Genomic DNA, 19889 nt, shown 5'->3' with positions numbered 1-19889 from the left:
AAATGTGACAAAGCCAAATTTTGTAAAAATTGTTTTAGTAGTTTTTTAGTTTGTTTGTAACAAACAAATTGCAAATCTTTCTACTATACAATAATATATAGTATGAAATGGTTTACAAAATCATATTATATCCCCTTAACATTACGTCATCGATTACGCTGTTTTGACAGATCTACGTTCCATTGGGTGCATGATTTACAAAATTCAAACTATAGGACAGCGTTTCGTTTCTTTGAAAGCAAAAATTTCGGTATCAATGTGCGCTATATGAAAACGCCAAATTGACATATCAGTGGAACGCGGCGTTAACTTTGTAAACATTTGAGTACAATGAACTCTTTGTAATTTCCTTAAATTTAAAAGGAAATACGCTAATCCATCAATTAAACGTGCCATTTTAATTACCCATTTAGTGATTTACATAGATATTTACCTAAATTAACATACATTTTTCGAGTGTAACAGTGTTTTATAAAATGGGCGTGTGTCGGCGTTTTCATTTAATTATTTCATAATTAATCGCTTTTATAATGTGTTTCAGTGATTAAAGTGATGTTATTTTAGTGAAATGAAGTGGCCTTAAGTGATTTACAAGCAGGATTTGATAGTTCAGCTGTAAGAACCACATATGATTACTCAGGTAAGTTGTTAACTGCCTTCTTGTACTCTCGCTTTCTGCGAGTGAAACTACGTAGCTTAATATAATACTTTTGCCTCCCGCAAAGATATAAGTGTGATACAAATAAACTGTGGAAGAATAGTTATAATTAACAAGAAGTTTCTGAGTAAACCAAATCAAAATATTATTTATAATTGTATTGAAATTAAAATTACTAAAATTAAGGAGGAATTTCCAATAAGCTTGAAACTGAGAATGACCGGACAAATTGGGCGGGAAATGTTGTCAAGGGAGCAACAGGGACTGATGGATGTCGTAAAAGGCGACTAAGGGATAGGCTGATAAACTTGGGATTCTTCTTTTAGGTGATGGGCTATCAACCTGTCACTATTTGAATCTCAATTGTATCATTAAGCCTTACAGCTGAACGTGGCCTAACAGTCTTTCAAGACTGCTGGCTCTGTGTACCTCACAAGGGATGTAGATGTGATTAAATGAACGAATACCGATGATGATTGTTTTTACGGCCTTTGTAGCACAGCGGTAGTACGCTTGTCTGTGTCACAGGAGGTCCCGGGTTCCAATCCCGGTCAGGGCATAATGAGAAACAAACTTTCTCTGATTGGTCTTGAATGTTTATCTATCTAACTATCCTACTACTATTATAAAGGCGAAAGTTTGTATGGATGTATGGATGTTTGTTACTCTTTCACGCAAAAACTACTGAACCGATTACCATGAAATTTGGTATGTAGGTAGCTGAAGACCCAGAATAACACATAGGCTACTTTTTATCCCAGAGTTCCCGCGGGATTGATAGGGTTTTTAATGCGGACGAAGTCGCGGGCGGCCTCTAGTTTATTATAAAATATAGTATCGTTGAGTTAGTATCTCGTAACACAAGTCTCGAACTTACTTCGAGGCTAACCCAATCTGTGTAATTGGTCCCGTATATATTTATTTATTTATTTACAGGATGAACAAGAGCACTGTTCAGATACATCAGCGAAGCCTTGATGCAAGCAGCGATGCCAGCTTCAGTGAGTCCTCTTCCTCCTGGCTTTAGTCCCGGTTGCATCCTCACCACTCTGGAGAGGAGCCCGGGGTAGACCTTTGAATGTGGACCCTGGATTGGGTGAGTCAGGTTTTATCACGAAGCAACTCCCGTCTGACCTCTGCAACCTTTGCAGGGGAACCTAACCCATATTGGATCTAAGTTCCAATCCTCAGTAAGCGAAGTAAATATATTTATTTAAGCATAGGTTGGTTTGTACAATACTATGGGATTTAAATAAATAATAATCCAAAAAAAAATAGGACCGCTCCATCTCTTGCCCATGGATGTCTTAAAAGCGAGTAAGGGATAGGCTTATAAACTTTAGATTCTTATTTTAGGCGATGGACTGGCAACCTGTCACTATTTGAATCTCAATTTTATCATAAAACCAAACAGCTGAAGGTGGCCTATCAGTCTCTTCAAGTCTGTTGGCTCTGTCTACCCCGCACGGGATAAAGACGTGACTGTATGTATGTTTGTCTGTTTGTAGGTGAAAGGGAGCCGTGGGACGAGTGGGGAAGCAGGTCCTCGCTCAGTCAGGTGGATGAGGTGATCGAGGTAAATTGTATAAGATTTTATCCTACTACTATTATAAAGGCGAAAGTTTGTATGGATGTAGGGATGTTTGTTACTCTTTCACGCAAAAACTACTGAACCGATTACCATGAAATTTGGTATGTAGGTAGCTGAAGACCCAGAATAACACATAGGCTACTTTTTATCCCAGAGTTCCCGCGGGATTGATAGGGTTTCCATGCGGACGAAGTCGCGGGCGGCCTCTAGTAATAATATATAAGTATTTATTATCCACACTAATAATAAAGAGGAAAGATTTGTATTTTTGTATGTTTGTGTGGAATAAACTCAAAAACTACTGGTCCGATATTGATAAAATTTGGCACAGATATAGAATAGACCTTCAAAAGTGACATAGGCATAAATTTGTTTTGAAATAAATTTATTTCAAAATATAAAACACAAAAATATGTCCACCCGTGCGAAGCCGGGGCGGGCCGCTAGTAAAATATAGTATCGTTGAGTTGGTATCTCGTAACACAAGTTTCGAACTTACTTCGAGGCTAACTCAATCAGTGTAATTTGTCCCGTATATATTTATATTTATATAATAAGATAATAAGATACCAAAAAGCGCCATGTGGTTCCCGGTACCAATAGAAAAAAGCATAGGTCCACTCCATCACTCTCCCATGGATGTCGTTAAAGGCGACTAGGGGGTAGGCTTATAAACTTGGGATTCTCCTTTTAGACGATGGGCTAGCAACCTGTCAGTATTTGAATCTCAATTCTATCTTAAAACCAAATAACTGAACGTGGCCTATCAGTCTTTATAAGACTGTTAGCTCTGTCTACCCCGCAAGGGATATAGACGCGACTATATGTATGTATGAATGTAATGTACTCACATACGCGCGCGGCTTTGCCCTCGTGAAAATAACCCTATCTCTATGGACGCTTATAGGACGAATAAAAGTTTCAGAAGAGTTTGTTTGTTTGAACACGCTCATCTCAGGACCTACTGGTTCGAAATAAAAAAATATTTTTGTGTTGAATAGACCATTTATCGAGGAAGGCTTTAGGCTATATAACATCACGCATCGAAAATTATTCATCCTTGAGAGCTTCAATGATGCCCAAAATAACTATTCCACGCGGACGAAGTCGCGGGCACAGCTAGTCATTAATATAATCCTCCGTGCTGTAATAGGCTTTCCTACAACTCATTTTAATATACTTTATGAATTTTCTATTATTCATTTCAAGAACACTTTTTGGTAACATACATAACATACATACGACATCCATGCGAAAGATATGCAATGGTCCTATTCTTTTTTGTATTGGTGTCGGGAACCACACGGCACACTGAGTACATTATTATTATATACTAGCTTTCCCCCGCGACTCCGTCCGCGCGGATGTCGGTCTTCGCGTAGATGGTTTATTTCTCCATTTTATTTTCAGTCTGGTCAATTTAGACCAAAAAATAGGAATGAAGCTACATTAATTCCCATCAAGCTGAAAATGAGTATAATTGTTTAAAACACAGTCAAAAGCATTATTTCAAAATTCCCCATGATTCCGGTTTAAGGAAAAAAATTACCCAAGGTCAAAGGTAAGAAAATGGGATTTTCACGATTTTCTTCAAAACGGTAAGTTTTATAGGAAAATTACCTCAGACATAGATTGTAGATCATAAAGATATCTATAAAAAGGAATCAATATTTTTTTCAATAAAGCTACCGTTTCTGAGATATTACGATGCAAAAAGTTGCAAGCGTCATAATATGCATAAGCACGTCTCGTATATATACTCTATGTAGCAGTAATATAAGTAAAAATATTGTTCTGTCGGTAATTTTAACTTGAATTCAAAATATAAAATATACATAAGTATAATAAAACCCAGTCCCTTCATTTATACTGTAGTGAAACCTTGAGACAACATCTGTCTCTCTGTTTAATTGTGTACGTGGCTAGGGTCGTATCGCTGCTTTATCTCAGAATGCTCAACACATGAAATACCGTTAGTCTTTAATAATAGTTGTCCTTGCGGGGATACCGTTGTCGGCTATGGACACCACGGCCTCTCATGCCCTAGGAGTGCCAGCCGTTTAGGGCGCCATGCCGCCCTAAATGATATAATCCTCCATGCTCTTGCCACCATCCATGTTCCAGCCGTTCTAGAACCAAACGGACTGGCTCGGGATGATGCCAAGAGACCGGATGGTATGACTTTGGTACCCTGGAGATTGGGGCGGCCTTTGGTGTGGGATGCTACTTGTGTCGACACACTTGCGCCGTCTCATCTTCAGGTTACTAAATCTAAGGCCGTTCTGCTTCAAATGAGGCAAAAAACCTCAAAAGGCGCAAATATGTAGTTATCGGGATCAAAGTTTACATCAGATGGCAAGTGTGATAGTGATATTGAAAGGAGAGTGAACGCGGGGAACATGGTGAATGGAGCTTTGCATGCCTTTATGAGCAGTCAGAAACTATCCAAAAAGGCTCGACGGGCGGTGCACAGGGACGTGTTGGTCCCGACATTAATGTATGGGAGTGAAAGTTGGGTATGGCAAAGGAAGCACGAAAGCAGAATAAATGCAGTGGAAATGAGAGCGTTAAGGAGTATGTTGGGTGTCAAATTGAGTGACCGGATAAGGAACAGTGTGATAAGGGAATGTTGTGATGTGAAAGAAGATGTAGTTACAGGAATAGAAAAGGGTATGTTGAGATGGTTCGGTCATGTGGAGAGGATGAATGAAAACAGGTTGACTAAGCAGATATACATGGAGAGTGTGGAGGGAAAGGTCGGGGTGGGAAGACCTAGACGAACATATCTTGATCAAATTAAGGACGTCCTGGTAAAGGGTCAGGTCAAAAGTACCCGAAACCGCCGAGCTTGCATGAAGAGAGTTATGAATGTAGATGAAGCAAAGGAAGTATGCAGGGATCGTGGCAAGTGGAAAGAGGTAGTCTCTGCCTACCCCTCCGGGAAAGAGGCGTGATTTTATGTATGTATGTATGTATGTAGTTATCGGTAATATCTATACTTTTGAACCTTTTGGGGTAGAAACTCTGGGACCGGGGGGCCTATCTGCCCATCAGCTTTTCCGACAATTGTCGAAAAAGATAATTGAGGTATATCTTGACCGGAGGGCTGGAAATTATCTGGCTCAGAGAATCAGCATTGCTATTCGAATTGGCAATGCTGCCAGCCTTCTGGGCACATTCCCGCATGTTGATGCTATGCAAGGACAGTACAATTTATAAATTAAATTTTAGTTTGTAGTCATCTTTTTTCTTTCTTTTTATAAGTAGCTTTAGTTTTAATTTGATTATTGCATTGAATTTGATAATTGTAACCTCTATTATTGTCCTAAGATGATTTTCTTCACTTAGGGTTATTCTATTTTTTTTTAAATAATAAATACGAAAGTTAGTCTTGAGTGCCACTGCAGTGAAAACACGTGTTTATTCTAACCTATTTCAGACTTTTTCAAGTTTAATAATAAAAATGTAAAAAAAAAACGCGCTAATAGTACACTACCTCAGAGGTGGCAAGGAAACGGATGCATATTATGACGCTTGCAACTTTTTGCATCGTTATATCACAGAAACGGTAGCTTTGTTGAAAAAAATTATTGATACCTTTTTATAGATAACTTTATGATCTACAATTTATGTCTGAGGTAATTTTCCGATTTGAAAAACTTACCGTTTTAAAGAAAATTGAGATACACCCATTTTTTACCTTTGACCGTGAGTAAATTTTTTTCCTTAAACCGGAATCATGGGGATTTTTGAAATAATGCTTTTGATTGTGTTTTAAATAATTATACTCATTTTCAGCTTGATGGGAATTAATGTAGCTATGTAGTATTTTTTTCATAGTAATTAGTAGCGGCCCGCTTGTGCAGCAAACGGTTCAAGCCAAAGCCGACTTTAGGCGCTACAGGTTACGGCGCTAAATCCACTGCGGGTAACGCAACGTGTGTTCGCGGTTCTACAGAACAACGTCTATGGATAAACTGAAAAATTAAGATTTTTTTTTCTTCGTATTTTTTCGGGATAAAAAGTATCCTATTTTACGCCCAGGATAATAAGGTATAATTATACCAAGTTTCATCAAAATCGAACCGTTAGTTTTCACGTGATGCCTGAACATACAGACAGACAGACAAAAATTTTTTTAATCACATTTTTGTGTTTGGTATCGATCCAGTAACACCCCCTGCTATTTATTTTTTCAATATTTTCAATGTACAGAATTGACCTTTCTACAGATTTATTATATGTATAGATATAGATGGCGACATCTCTACGCCACAAGTCACAAAAATAAAATTACGCGACGCTATCACTCAAAAATATCGCTAAATCGCGCAAGCAAAGATTTCACGGATTGGAGCATACATACAACCTCTGACACAACATCGTCTGTCGCGCGGTTCCCCAGGCATAACACCTAGCATGGCGGATGATCTTCCCTTTGGTGGCGGTCGAGCCGAAACATATCGCTCCCGCTACATATAGTATCAGTATTATACTACTTAATAGGTATGGAATGCAATTCAATAGAATCCATATCCGTCTTGGTAAAACTTCCGGGGGCAATGACTTTCTATTTTTAATTAGTCTTGAACCAACTCGAAAAAAAAGGACGTTCAATTTTTTTTTTCTCCGGCTCTTTCCCGGAGCGGCAGGCAAAGACTACATCTTTCCACTTGCCGCTATTCCTGCGTTCCTTTTTTCACTTCATCCACATTCTTGTCTATGCCAGGTAGTCGGATTCGCGACGCTTCAAAATTCAAATTCTAAATTCAAAATGTTCATTCATTTTTATAGGATACCTACTTCATATCGCTTAATAATTGTCAAATCTTTTAGTTTCACAACATTAGTTGACGTCAAATAAATTACTTAAAACTAAGTTTACTGCCGCTTCCAAGGCGTCAGTGCAGAAGAAGCGGTAACAAATGTCTTCGGGTTAGTAACCTGACTTACCCACTTCTATATCGTGTTTAGAGATGAACCCCGCGCTCCTCTCCAGAGTGGTGAGAACGCAAAAGTGACTAAAGTCAGGAACAAGAATGTAACCCGAGTGTATTTATATAAGAGGACGTTAAGTACTTTTGTCGCTGGCTGTACTGGCACACAGGCGGGCTCATGTTTAACCCACAACAATAAAAGGAAAGTAAACAAACTACATACATTTTGTATTGTAAGTTACTCAATAATTTATTGAATAACGCGTGGGATGGCCCTTACCACGGTTGCGACTCGAATCGAACATTCCCCATTTTTACACTTAGTTTGTTTTTAATGAATAGAATAGAATAGAATAGATTTATTTTCAAAATTGGATACAAGGTATCACTTATTGACGTCACATAACTTAAATCTAATTATAACTACTACCGCTTCCAAAGCGCATGTGTAGAAGAAGCGGCGGAACAAACTACACTGCAGCATTTTCATAGGACGTCAATTTACAAATATAGATCTCTTAAATGTTTTAAATGATAAATGTAGACATAATAGCTTATCTCTCTAAAATCAAAATGTAGGTAGAAGAAAATGGTTGCGACGGTTCGGAATAAAAGTGAGGTAAAAGTGAGTTAGAGGACCGTGATAGTGCAATGTGTTCAATTGACATTTTAATCGGTGTTGCTAGATAAATGAAGTTTACTGATTTTTAGGGTATTATTGGAATTATTAATTTATCTATTAATTAGGTGATGATTAAAGCATCTCATCAGATGTCCTAGGGTTTGATTTTCATTTCTTGTAAATAATTAACTAACTATAATTAACTAAAATCAAATCTGTTATGTATAAGTACATACTTGTTCTTATACTTATTTTGATAATAATGTAATAAACATCACTTTTGAAATTTCTATTACTGCTGTCCTTTCACTAATATATTATTATTTTTATACATACATACATAAAATCACGCTTCTTTCCTGGAGGGGTAGGCAGAGACTACCATACTACTACTATTATTTTTATGTCTTTTATATCGGGGTAATTAAAAACACAGTCATGGCAACCCAATGAAAATGCGCCATTCCGCGCCGCGCTACGTCACGGGCGCCCGTGTTGAACTGCATTGCGTTTGTACGTCATCAAAACAAATAAAACAAAACCAGATTCCGTCTCGAAATAACGTGTTACGTCTATAAATAAACCTCGGAATCAATCAATAATGAACCGCCTCTCGTCCTGATGGATATCTCGTGTACAAATTAAGAAAAGAAGCGGGAATTTTCGTTTCGCAATTTCGAAGTTTTTGTGTTCCATATTATCGGTGCAACGGTATTGGTGACCTACTTGAGTGCAGTGTGACGTCATTGGTGGATTTGTTTTCCCTTTTCGAAAAGTGGTGTACCATTTTTATTTTCGGAAAAATGTGAAATTGTTTTTGGCTGTATGGTATAGTGGATTTTTTATTGTTTTGGTTAAATTTTTTAGGCAGCAATTAAAATAGAAAGTTTCGGTTACAATATTAGCAAACGTGAAAGTTGCCCGCAGTTTCTGGGAATTGATTGTGTTCCTATAATTTATAAGTTATTTATTTAATTTTCACTCTAAAATGTCTACAGCATAGGTATACATATAAGTAGTTTTCTAAAAGCAGATTTCAAGATCAAATTTCTTTAGTATACCTAATCCAACTCTGTAAGATGAGGTAGTTATACCTTGTTCCCTACTGTTATATATTTTTGTGAATTTAGCAATACCATAACAAAAAAAATAAAATTACAGTTAATTTTTATTGCCATAGAATCAACAAAATTCCTTATTTTAAGCTAGCTACATAAAAACTGCTTGTTGCCTGTCACTTTTTTCAGCCTTAAATTTTTTTATTTATAAACATTAGGAGTTTAAGCTAAGTTACTGCAAAGGTTCATAAAAGTTTGTTCACTAGTTTTCGTGTGATAGAGTAGGTATCAAACATTTGCACATCCTTACCCACTTTTGCATTTAAATTTGATAGGATTTCAACAAAAAAAAAACAATACACCATATGCATCATAATTGTCTGACTGTTATGATGCCTTCAAAACACAATTAAAACCATGTTAAACTTATTTAAATGTCTTATCAGCTGATTAATTAATTTAACCCTGAACAGGGCTTACTGTGACCACAAATTTTCAAATGGTGAAAAAAAAACTATTGAGTACCCTCCTTTTAATGTCTGCAGTCATAAATCATGGAGTCAAGACAATAGTTCCGTGAACAAAGACTCCAGTCCAAATATGTCTGAGTTTAAAATCATATCAGTCTTTTGTTAGTTAACCTTGAGTTTGGAACAAAAATGGAGGATATAGGTAAAACCTATTTTCAGTGGTCAGTCAGAAAATAAAGATACATACCTGTAGATAGAGCCAACAGTCTTGAAGAGACTGATTGGCCACGTTCAGCTGTTTGGCTTAATGATAGAATTGAGATTCAAATTGTGACAGGTTACTAGCCCATCACCGTAAAAGAAGAATCCCAAGTTTTTAAGCCTATCCCTTACTCGCATTTTACGACATAGGAAAGAGATGGAGTGACTCAATTCTTTTTTTATTGCTGCCGGGAACCACACGGCATATCAATGTGGATGAAGTGAAATATATGTGGTGTAGGAACTCAAGTGGACTGGGAGACGGACATCATGAACAGCAAGTAGCTAGACATGAACCAGGTCAGAAAAATAGCTAGGTTTATGTAATACATACATACATATAATCACGTCTGTATCCCATACGGGGTAGACAGAACCAACAGTCTTGAAAAGACTGATAGGCCACGTTCAGCTGTGTAATATTTTTACTTATTACGCTTGGTCACTTTTTATATTGACATTGGCGTGTGGTTTCCGCCACTTTGGAATAAGAACCACTACATATGGATGTATATCGTAAAAAGCGACTAAGGTTTAGTGTTGAGTTACATTTCTGCACCCTCGTCATTGTACACAGCCACTTATTTGTGTCTGTATGTTAATTGTTTAACGGTTATATGCCAGTATTGTTTGTGTCATTGTCGTCACTGTTGGACAAGACGCTTCATACATACTCGACTCGTACATCCTACTAAAATTATTAACTAGCTATGACCGCGGCTTCGTCCGCGTGGAATAGTTATTTTGGCCATCATTGAAGCCTTCAAGGATGAATAATTTTCCCCGCCTTTTTTTTCACATTTTCTATTACTTCTTTGCTCCTTAAAGTTGCATTATATGTTATATGTATAGCCTCAAGCCTTCCTCGATAAATTGTCTATTCAATTTTTCAATTCGAACCAGTAGTTCCTGAGATTAGCGCGTTCAATCAAACAAACACAATCTTCAGCTTTATAATCCTACTACTATTATAAAGGCGAAAGTTTGTATGGATGTATGGATGTTTGTTACTCTTTCACGCAAAAACTACTGAACCGATTACCATTAAATTTGGTATGTAGGTAGCTGAAGACCCAGAATAACACATAGGCTACTTTTTATCCCAGAATTCCCGCGGGATTGATAGGGTTTCCATGCGGACGAAGTCGCGGGCGGCCTCTAGTATTAGTATACATTCAGTCAGAAAAGTATCGGGAATGGATTATTTATTTATGGTTCCAAATTCAAATTTTTGTTTTTTTTGTTGTTGTTAGATTGGCACAACTGTTTTCCATTTTGGCGCGGAGTTTGAGTTGCATCTGTTGTTTACATTAAATACAGTGCTATTTTTAGTTATATCATATCTAGTGTGTATTGCTAATTTCATAATGGATAAAAACATCGAACAAAGAGTTTGTCTTAAATTTTGCATTGCCAATGGAATATCGTGTTCGGAGTCACTGAAAATGTTACAGAAGGCTTACGGTGTATCGACTTTATCAAAAACTCGTGCTTATGAGTGGTACAAAGCGTTCAAAAGCGGTCGAGATGTGATGGATTATTTGCCTCGCTCTGGTAGGCCATCAACGTCTGCAACTGAAGTTAACATCGCAAAAGTGAAGGAAATAGTGACTGAAAATCCTCATTCAACTTTGAGAGAGATAGCCACCGAACTTTCTGTATCTCACTAGTCGATCCGTACCATTTTAACTAATAATTTGGGTATGAAACATGTTGCCGCTCGGCTAGTCCCAAAAGACCTGAATTTTTTTCAAAAACTCAATCGCATGAGAGTCGCTGAGGACATGCTAGAACGAGTCAATTCCGACCCAACATTCATGAAACGCATTGTTACTGGTGACGAGACGTGGGTTTACGAGTTTGACATGCAAACTAGTCAACAAGCTTCGGAGTGGCGCCTTCCAACTGAACCGAAACCGAAAAAACCACGCCAAAGTCGTTCAAAAGTCAAAGTCATGTTGACTGTTTTCTTTGACTATCGCGGTGTTGTGCACTCGGAATTCTTGCCGGAAGGTCAAACGGTAAATAAGGAATATTATTTGAGTGTTATGCGGCGTTTAAGAGAGCAAATCCGACGAAAAAGGCCAGATTTGTGGAAAGAAAATTCTTGGATTTTGCACCATGATAATGCACCTTCGCACAAGGCCATCATTGTGAACGAATTTTTAACCAAACACTCAACAAATACCATCGAGCAACCACCATATTCACCAGATATGGCTCCAGCCGACTTTTTTCTTTTTCCTAAACTCAAATTACCACTTCGTGGCACCCGTTATCAATCGGTAGAAGACATAAAAGAGAATTCGCGGCGAGAACTGACCTCAATTCCGGAAACAGCGTTTAAAAATGTTTTGATGATTGGATTATTCGTTGGCGTAAGTGTATCGTTTCTAAAGGAGCATATTTTGAAGGTGATAAAATAAATTTGGATGAATAACAAACAGTTTGTGTATTATTGATCTTTTCCCGCTACTTTCTTGACAGAGTAGTAGATGCGAAAGTTTGTGAGTACGTCAGGATGTCAGTATGGATGTTTGTTACTCTTTCACCCAAAAACTACTTAACCGATTATGTTGAAATTTCATATGTAGGCAGCTGAAAACCCAGAATAACATATAGGCCTTTTATCCCGGAGTTCTCGCGGGATTGATAGGGTTTCCGTGCGGACGAAGTCGCGGGCGGCCTTCAGTACATACATAAATAACGCCTCTTTCCCGGAGAGGTGGGCAGAGACTACATCTTTCCACTAGCCACGATCTCTGCACACTTCCTTCGCTTCGTCCACATTCATAACTCTCTTCATGCAAGCTCGGCGGTCTGGGGAACTCTTTTCTCATGCTCGGACGCTTCAGTTTATGCAAATTATACAAAGGTTTGACATAACATATATAATCACGTCTATATCCCTTGCAGGGTAGACAGCCAACAGTCATTAAAAGATTGAAAGTCCGCATTCAGCTGTTTGGTTTAAACCTTGAATTTAAATTCAAATAGTGACAGGTTGCTAGCCCATCGGTTAAAAGAAGAATCCTAAGTTTACAAGCCTATCCCTTAGTCGCCTTTCACGACATGCATGGGAAAGAGGAGTTATACTATAGGCATAACTTAGCAGCTAATTACTAACAACCAACATTTTGTTAGTTAGGACTAGTTGTTAGTTGTAAGGCTTAGCTAACAAAATGTCGGTAGTTACTTAGTACTTAGTTCCAGGCTAGGTCACGACCTAGGTATCTTATCGTGGGAGCCCTGCGCGACCTTGCTTGAGTCGATATTGATGTCTTACGTAACTCTGGAATAAGCCACATAGATAATTCTTAAATAAATAGTATATACTCGTATATATAAATAAAGTCAGGTATTACAATCTTATATATTAAATCTCGTGTCACAATGTTCATTCCCGTACTCCTCCGATTATCATGAAATTTTGAGAGCATATTCAGCAGGTCTGAGAATCGGCCGACATTCATTTTTCATACTCCTTAGTGATAAGGGTTGTCCAGTCTACCCCTAACATTATTTATAACTAGAAATTACAACTTCGTGGCAAGTGGAAAGATGTAGTCTCTGCCTACCCCACCGGGAAAGAGGCGTGATTTTATGTAGGTACGTATGTATGTAAATTAAAAATTATTTATATGGCAAAACAACGTTTTCTGGGACAGCTAGTAGTATATATAAGTATAGCTACAAACATATATATATATATATATTCACGTCTATATCCCATACGGGGTAGACAGAGCCAACAGTCTCGTAGAGACTAAGCTCACGTTCAGCTGTTTGGCTTGATGATAGAATTGAGATTCAAATAGTAACAGGTTGCTAGCCCATCGTCTACAAGAAGAATGTCACGTTTATTTCCAGTCGTTTTTACGATTCCGTGTGTAAGTGGTCCTATTCTTATCTAGTGTGCCGGGAACCACACGGCACACGAAAATATTCGGCCTAAATTTCGATAAACGAAGAAAATAAATTTACGATTCTTTTTTTAAGGCGATGGGCTAGCAACCTGTCACTATTTGAATCTCAATTCTATCATTAAGCCAAATAGCTGAACTTGGCCATTCAGTCTCCAAGGCTGTTGGCTCTGTCTACCCCGCAAGGGATATAGACGTGACCATATGTATGTACGTATGTAAGGAGATAAAGTATATCTTTAAACACAAGTAGATTGCGTTACCTAGTTCGCGCATATCCAGATAGCCTTACCATCTGTCTGGCGAGGTCAAGGTCACCCCCCCCCCCCCCCTTCTCCCACCGCCGGGTGGTGGGTGGCCGCTACATCGGGTGATTTGTCAAAATCAAAACGTGCCTTTTTGCACATTGCGCAAAAGAAAAAGGATAACGTATTAGTAGTAAGATATGTAGGGGGAACTTAGAAAAATGATTATTATAAACAATTAGAGAATGTTATCTATCTCAACTAACATTATAGTGCCGTGTGGTTCACGGCACCAATAAATAAACGAACAGAGCCACTCCTCCTCACTAAATCTTTCCCATGGACGTCGTAAAAGGTGACTAAGGGATAATAATAACATCTACATCCCTTGCGGGTTAGACAGAGTAATAATATATTAACTAACACTATAAGCTAATAACAAGGTATTATAAAAATAACTTATAGAAATCCCTCGCCTATGAGACCGATCTATTTCATTCCAAAAATGAGATGAGATTACAGATATCCATCATTTGGGGGTGGGGTGTGACTGTTAGCTAAAAATTGCAGGAAGTGTTAACATTATTAAAAAAATAGTATTTTTTTTTGTTGGCAACACAGATTTTGACGTTCAGAGTTAACCGCGCTTTTTAAAAAAAATTTAAAAAAAGAAGCGAAATTGAACTAAGATACGATACATTGTAATTTAATAAGAAATAAATTGTTCTTTGGAATTTTATTTGTTTATAAATATTACATACAATTGTTTATAATTAAACAGAAAAGTACTAATAATAAATATACCTAATTAAATAATTTAAACTAATATTAATTATTTTATAATAATAATAAAAAAAAACTATTCTAAATTACAAGCTAAATACATTATTGTTTAAATTTGGACCCCTAGGAAGGGTTCCCATCACGCAGGCAGCATTCCCGCGCTGTATTGCAATAGCAATACGCTGCGCAAGAAAGCTGCCCGCGCGAGGGTCTCCTGTTGCCTCCCTCAGGCGTTTGCTGAGCGCCTTGTGGAGCTTCCGCGCGCCCTTGCCCCAAGGACCAAGTGTCTCGACACCAAACGGTACGAACTCGTACTGGGTGCCAAGACAACTGTATTTATTGGTCTTGAAGCGCTCCCGGGCGTCCGCCGCCGCACCAGCCTGTTTACTGGTCGCAGGGAGGTAGGACGCCGCCAGCGTATCTGCGCAAGTGGCGTCCCAGACCAGCGCGCGACCCATGCGCCAGGGTATCAATGACATCCCGTCGGGGCGCTTGCCATCGTCTCGCACGATCTGGGGCTCAAGGGCCACGGGGACGTCGGCGCTGACAAGCGCCCGTCTCAGGATGTCATTGAGAGCAGCATGGCGGGATTGGCGGCCGGCACCCGAGGAGCAGGCAAGACCATGGTGACCTAGACGATCAACAGAAACCCCACAAGAGGCACAGCTGTGGTCCACACAGACTTCAGCCCCGACTCTGAGACCGACAGCCACGCGAAGAGTTAGGGGATTTAGAAAAGTTCCTAAAGCAGGAGATGGATAGGCATGAAGCCAATGTCCGGACTCTGGTCTGGACACGGCTAATAGTCTAGCCCTATCTCTGCTAAAGGAATTTTCCAAAAGAGAACTGAAAATAAAATTAGATGAAATGGAATCCCAGGCCCTTTGGCTTTGTAGCTTGAAGGGTAGATTTGGACTCGGTCCGGTTAGCCAGGCATTTGTGGCCTCATCCAAGCACGCAATCTCGTAGTTTGTAGTCGCAGGGACCTTAAGAATATTACCTACGAGATTAGATGTGCTGTGGATAGAGGACAAGAAGGCCGGCAGGGCTACACAAGAAATTTTTCGGATTCCTAAGCCTCCATTCCTAATTGGAAGGGAGGCTTGGGTCCATGCCTCTTCGCCAAAACTTATGTTGAGTATTAATTCAATTTTATTTTTTAAAAGTTGATCAATAGGTTGGACCAAAGTGGGGTATTTCCAAATAGGGCAACAACGGAGCAGGTAAGTTAATTTTGGTATGAATAAACAGAATTTTAGAACGAATAACGCAGAGTGACTGCTAATTTTGGTGAGGCGGTCCGAATAATCAGTGAATTTTGAAATTGATTTACTAAGAAGGGAAGGTATGGCCTCATCAAATATCGGTGAACCAAGTAGGTAGAGACTATCTTTTGTCAAAATTTTTATATTAGGGGCTATGTTATTAAAATTTTGAATAATTTGAGATGCCAAAGATGTATTTAAAGTTTCAGAAATATATAATTCACATTTATCAAAATTTAATTCCAGACCAATATTAGAGAACTTGTTTTTTATATCAATTAAATCTTTCAAAACTGTTTTAAAGTCTCCACCTAGGGTTCCGTCATCAAGGTACCATATGTTTAATTTTGAATTTAAACCGTGAATTATTGAGTTAATTGCCAAACTGAAAATAGCTGGACCGAGGGGATCACCCTGCTGACAACCCGTGGCCGAATCAATCTCATTATATTTGTGTACTAATTTTGAAGGAGTATGGTAGCATTGTAATAAAAAGTTGTACAATTCCGGAACATGCAATTTAATTTCATTCAGCAAGGTATCCCTGTTGACCGAATTAAAGGCGTTTTTGACATCTAGTTTTAAAAGAACTTCGCACATATTGGAATGAGTAAAGGTGCGCACGGCATGCACTGCAGCTTCACACCCTCCACGTGTGCCGAAACCAACCTGTACGGGCTCAAAAAGATTTTGTAATTTATGGCGAGTGAGCCGAACGCACACTTTAGCAGCTAACCGTCTGAACGTAGACCCTACAGCAATGGGGCGTATACCACCGTCCTTTTTGGTCAGGGCAATAAGATTCGCCCCATAGATCACCGCTGACACGTCCTGACAGACATCTCCCAGCAGCATAAGATTAATTAGTTTGGTAATGCTTGTTAGGACATTATTACCCGCTACTCCAGTGCCGTAACTGGTCAAATCTATCAAATGCTGCGGGGAGATACCGTCAAGGCCAGACGCCGATCCTTTGGGAAATGAGGCAAGGGCTTCTTTTACGTCTTTCTCAGAAGCATGAAGACAAGCGGAAGAATCTGTTGGAGGGTCTACAAACAGAGGAGTGGAAGGACCTGGGGGGTGTTTGGATAGAAGCGCAGCTGAGGTCTCTGGTGTATCTGGTGCAATTTTGTCGTTAGAAAACAACAGACGGGTAGCACCTCTAAGATCCCCGTCGTGTATTTTTTGTTCAACTTTTTTCGAGATATCATTACTATATGTTGTGGTGATCTTGAACTTTTGATTTGACGGAAGATTTTGTGAGGCAATATTATTTTTTATTTTTCTCGTAAGAGTGAGATTGTCATTGTTTTCAGAAACGTGTAAAATTTTAAATGAAAATGTAAGAAGTTTCTGCCACGACTCTAGATTATTTGAATTAACGCAGGTGTTTATGATTTCCGATAGAGCGTCGGCTACGGGGGCTCTCGCACCCCGGGGCACTCGTTTGATGATTGGTGTGTTATGTTTGAGTTGGCATAGAAGGGTCTGTAGGGGAACTGTATTATCTGAGGGTGTGTTGCTACAATTGGCAGAATAAGGTAATGGAGTGGATTGGATAATACGTACTTGATGGATGCGGGACTGATGAATATGTAAACCTCTTAGTGTTGTGAAAGTTCTAGCACAGACACAACACTGCATGAGGGGACAGCAGGCGCAGTTCAGGAAAGAGGTAATAAAATTACAAAGTATAAAAAGACTCAATAAAAAAGAAAACTAAATCCTACTAATATTAGGTGTAAATGCGAAAGTTTGTGAGTACATCAGAAAAAATAGAAAATCGAATAATCCTTGGATGACATTGAACTTGCTGGCGTGCATACATGATCTAGGTATTTTTCCTTGAAACAACATTTATTCACATAAATGCTGAGCAACACAGCACGTGCTCACGCACTATAATATGTAAGTTATTAATAAAACTTTGTATTTCCAAAGGTAAATCCAATCCAAATCAAAATCCAGGTAAATAGCAGCTGACAATAGTTATAATCAATATGTCGGTACGGACTTCGGAAATTTCTTTTACTGGGCTTCCTGGGTGAAAATTAATTGAAAATTTTATAATATATTCTTGGCTGTGCTCAATTCACTATAATTTTATCTTCTAGCTGTAAATTCAGAACAATAAAGGAAAATAATTTTAGGATAATGTATTTGACATGTTATGACAGACATGTCAAATTTCCAAATTGTTCTTGTATAATTTGGTCTTTTCTAACAGAAGTATAGTTATAAAGTTATTTATCCGCTACAGAAGATAGAAGGAGAAAAGAGGAGAGAAATGATCAGTTAAAAATGTCTATATTATTCACCGTAAAAATTAAGAACCTTTGACAATAAAATATAATTTTTTGACATATCTCTAACAAACAAAATCATGGCAACCGTTGCTATGGCGTCTAGAAAAAAGGTTGCCTACAAAATTATTGCCATTATTTATTTATGACTAGAGGCCGCGTGATGTTATACAGCCTAAAGCCTTCCTCGATAAATGGTTTATTCAACGCAAAAATAATTTTTCAATTCGAACCAGTAGTTCCTGAGATTAGCGCGTTCAAACAAACGAACAAACTTCAGCTTTATAATATTAGTATAGACTAGCTGTGCCCGCGACTTCGTCCGCGTGGAAGTCGGGGGGACGGTCAGGTGGTCACGCGTATTAGAAAGAACGCTGGTTCGCCGTATTAAATGTTTCGCTGCAAATTGCTTATAACGACTATATCACAAAACCTATTCGTCTGATTTATATACTGTAAATGGCAATTTTAGTCAACATGAAAAGCCGAAAGTAATAAACATATTTATTTGGATAAGGATGCACAAAGACCTACACAAAATGTAAAATAAAATAATTATACTTAATTAAAAACATATACATAAAAACTACAATAAATAAACAATGTAGGTAGGTAAATAATTAAATAGGTGCAGTGAATGATGTCCGTGGAGAAGATGTGGAGTGGTCCTATTCTGAAGTGCCCTGAACCACACGGCATTACATTAAGGATAGATGATGATACGAAAATCTACGTGCAATTACAACAAAAATCTGCGCCATTTTTGGCAAAACCCCACCGCTTCATTACCCCCACACCCTCCACCCTAAGTACCTAGAACTCTAACCAATAATTTTAGACCTTAAAACTGGTAATTAGAGTTTATATTTGTGTAACTGTACCTTGACAACTAAAGGACTAGCTTAGACCTTAAAGCTTGTGATTAAAGTCCATTTTTATTCATACATATTCAAGGCCAAATGTTTTTAGATGCTGGTGCAAATATTTGCCGTGTGGTTCCCGGCACCAATACAAAACAAAGAATAGGACCACTCCATACTCTTTTCCATGGAAGTCGATAAATGCGACTCATATTGACATAATCAGTTCTACATTCATACATGTTTTTTAATGTAGACAATGTGCATTCGTCCACGATTTAGATTTAAGAGATCTATATTTGTAAATTGACGTCCTATGAAAATGCTGCAGTGTAGTTTGTTCCGCCGCTTCTTCTACACATGCGCTTTGGAAGCGGTAGTAGTTATAATTAGATTTAAGTTATGTGACGTCAATAAGTGATACCTTGTATCCAATTTTGAAAATAAATCTATTCTATTCTATTCTATTCTAAGGGAAAGGCTCACAGAGTCGAACAGTCTCGAAAAAGCTGAAAGGCCACGTTCGGCTGGATGGCTAACTGCGTATTTGAAACAACGATGTATTTATTTCTCTCTTTCCAATTCTATGACTACACGTGATTTTGTTACGGCGAGGATGAAATGTCGCGAGGAAACTAATAAAACGTGTACTGTGGTTGATGAAAGACTAAATTTATTTCTTGACAATGACATTAGGTAGGCAGTTACAACGATACAACATAGAGGGCGCTAGTAGTACATTAAATACATTATTTTGATATTAATTCTAACAGAAACCAACACATTGTGGCAACTGGACGGTTGCACCATGTGGTTTAGTTTTGCTTGATGTATGAACTCTTGCAATCCAAACTCTGAGCATGGTTTTTTTTTTACATATTACCCAGATCGAGTTAGCCTCGAAGTGAGTTCG

At 38.3% G+C, this 19889-nt stretch overlaps 2 protein-coding genes across 7 annotated transcripts in view; one reads left to right on the top strand and one right to left on the bottom strand.

The window, feature by feature from the left end:
• The window catches only part of LOC106142729 (zinc finger protein ZPR1), a 247391-nt gene that overhangs the window by 23964 nt on the left and 203538 nt on the right, over nt 1–19889 (bottom strand). The window lies entirely within an intron of this gene.
• The window catches only part of LOC106138563 (colorectal mutant cancer protein), a 51529-nt gene continuing 31946 nt past the window's right edge, over nt 307–19889 (top strand). Inside the window, exons 1-3 of one of the 6 annotated variants that reach the window (XM_060952200.1) lie at nt 307–640; nt 1595–1659; nt 2167–2234. In XM_060952200.1, coding sequence (XP_060808183.1) covers nt 1596–1659; nt 2167–2234 — 132 coding nt within the window. In that variant the 5' untranslated portion in view covers nt 307–640; nt 1595. The other 5 variants (XM_060952198.1, XM_060952196.1, XM_060952194.1 and 2 more) reach the window with 5 other exon arrangements.

The sequence above is a fragment of the Amyelois transitella genome, chromosome 28, assembly GCF_032362555.1.
Source record: "Amyelois transitella isolate CPQ chromosome 28, ilAmyTran1.1, whole genome shotgun sequence".
In the NCBI taxonomy this organism is placed as follows: domain Eukaryota; kingdom Metazoa; phylum Arthropoda; class Insecta; order Lepidoptera; family Pyralidae; genus Amyelois; species Amyelois transitella.
The sequence above is the reverse complement of the archived record's forward strand: the minus strand, read 5'-3'. Positions and strand labels throughout refer to the sequence as shown.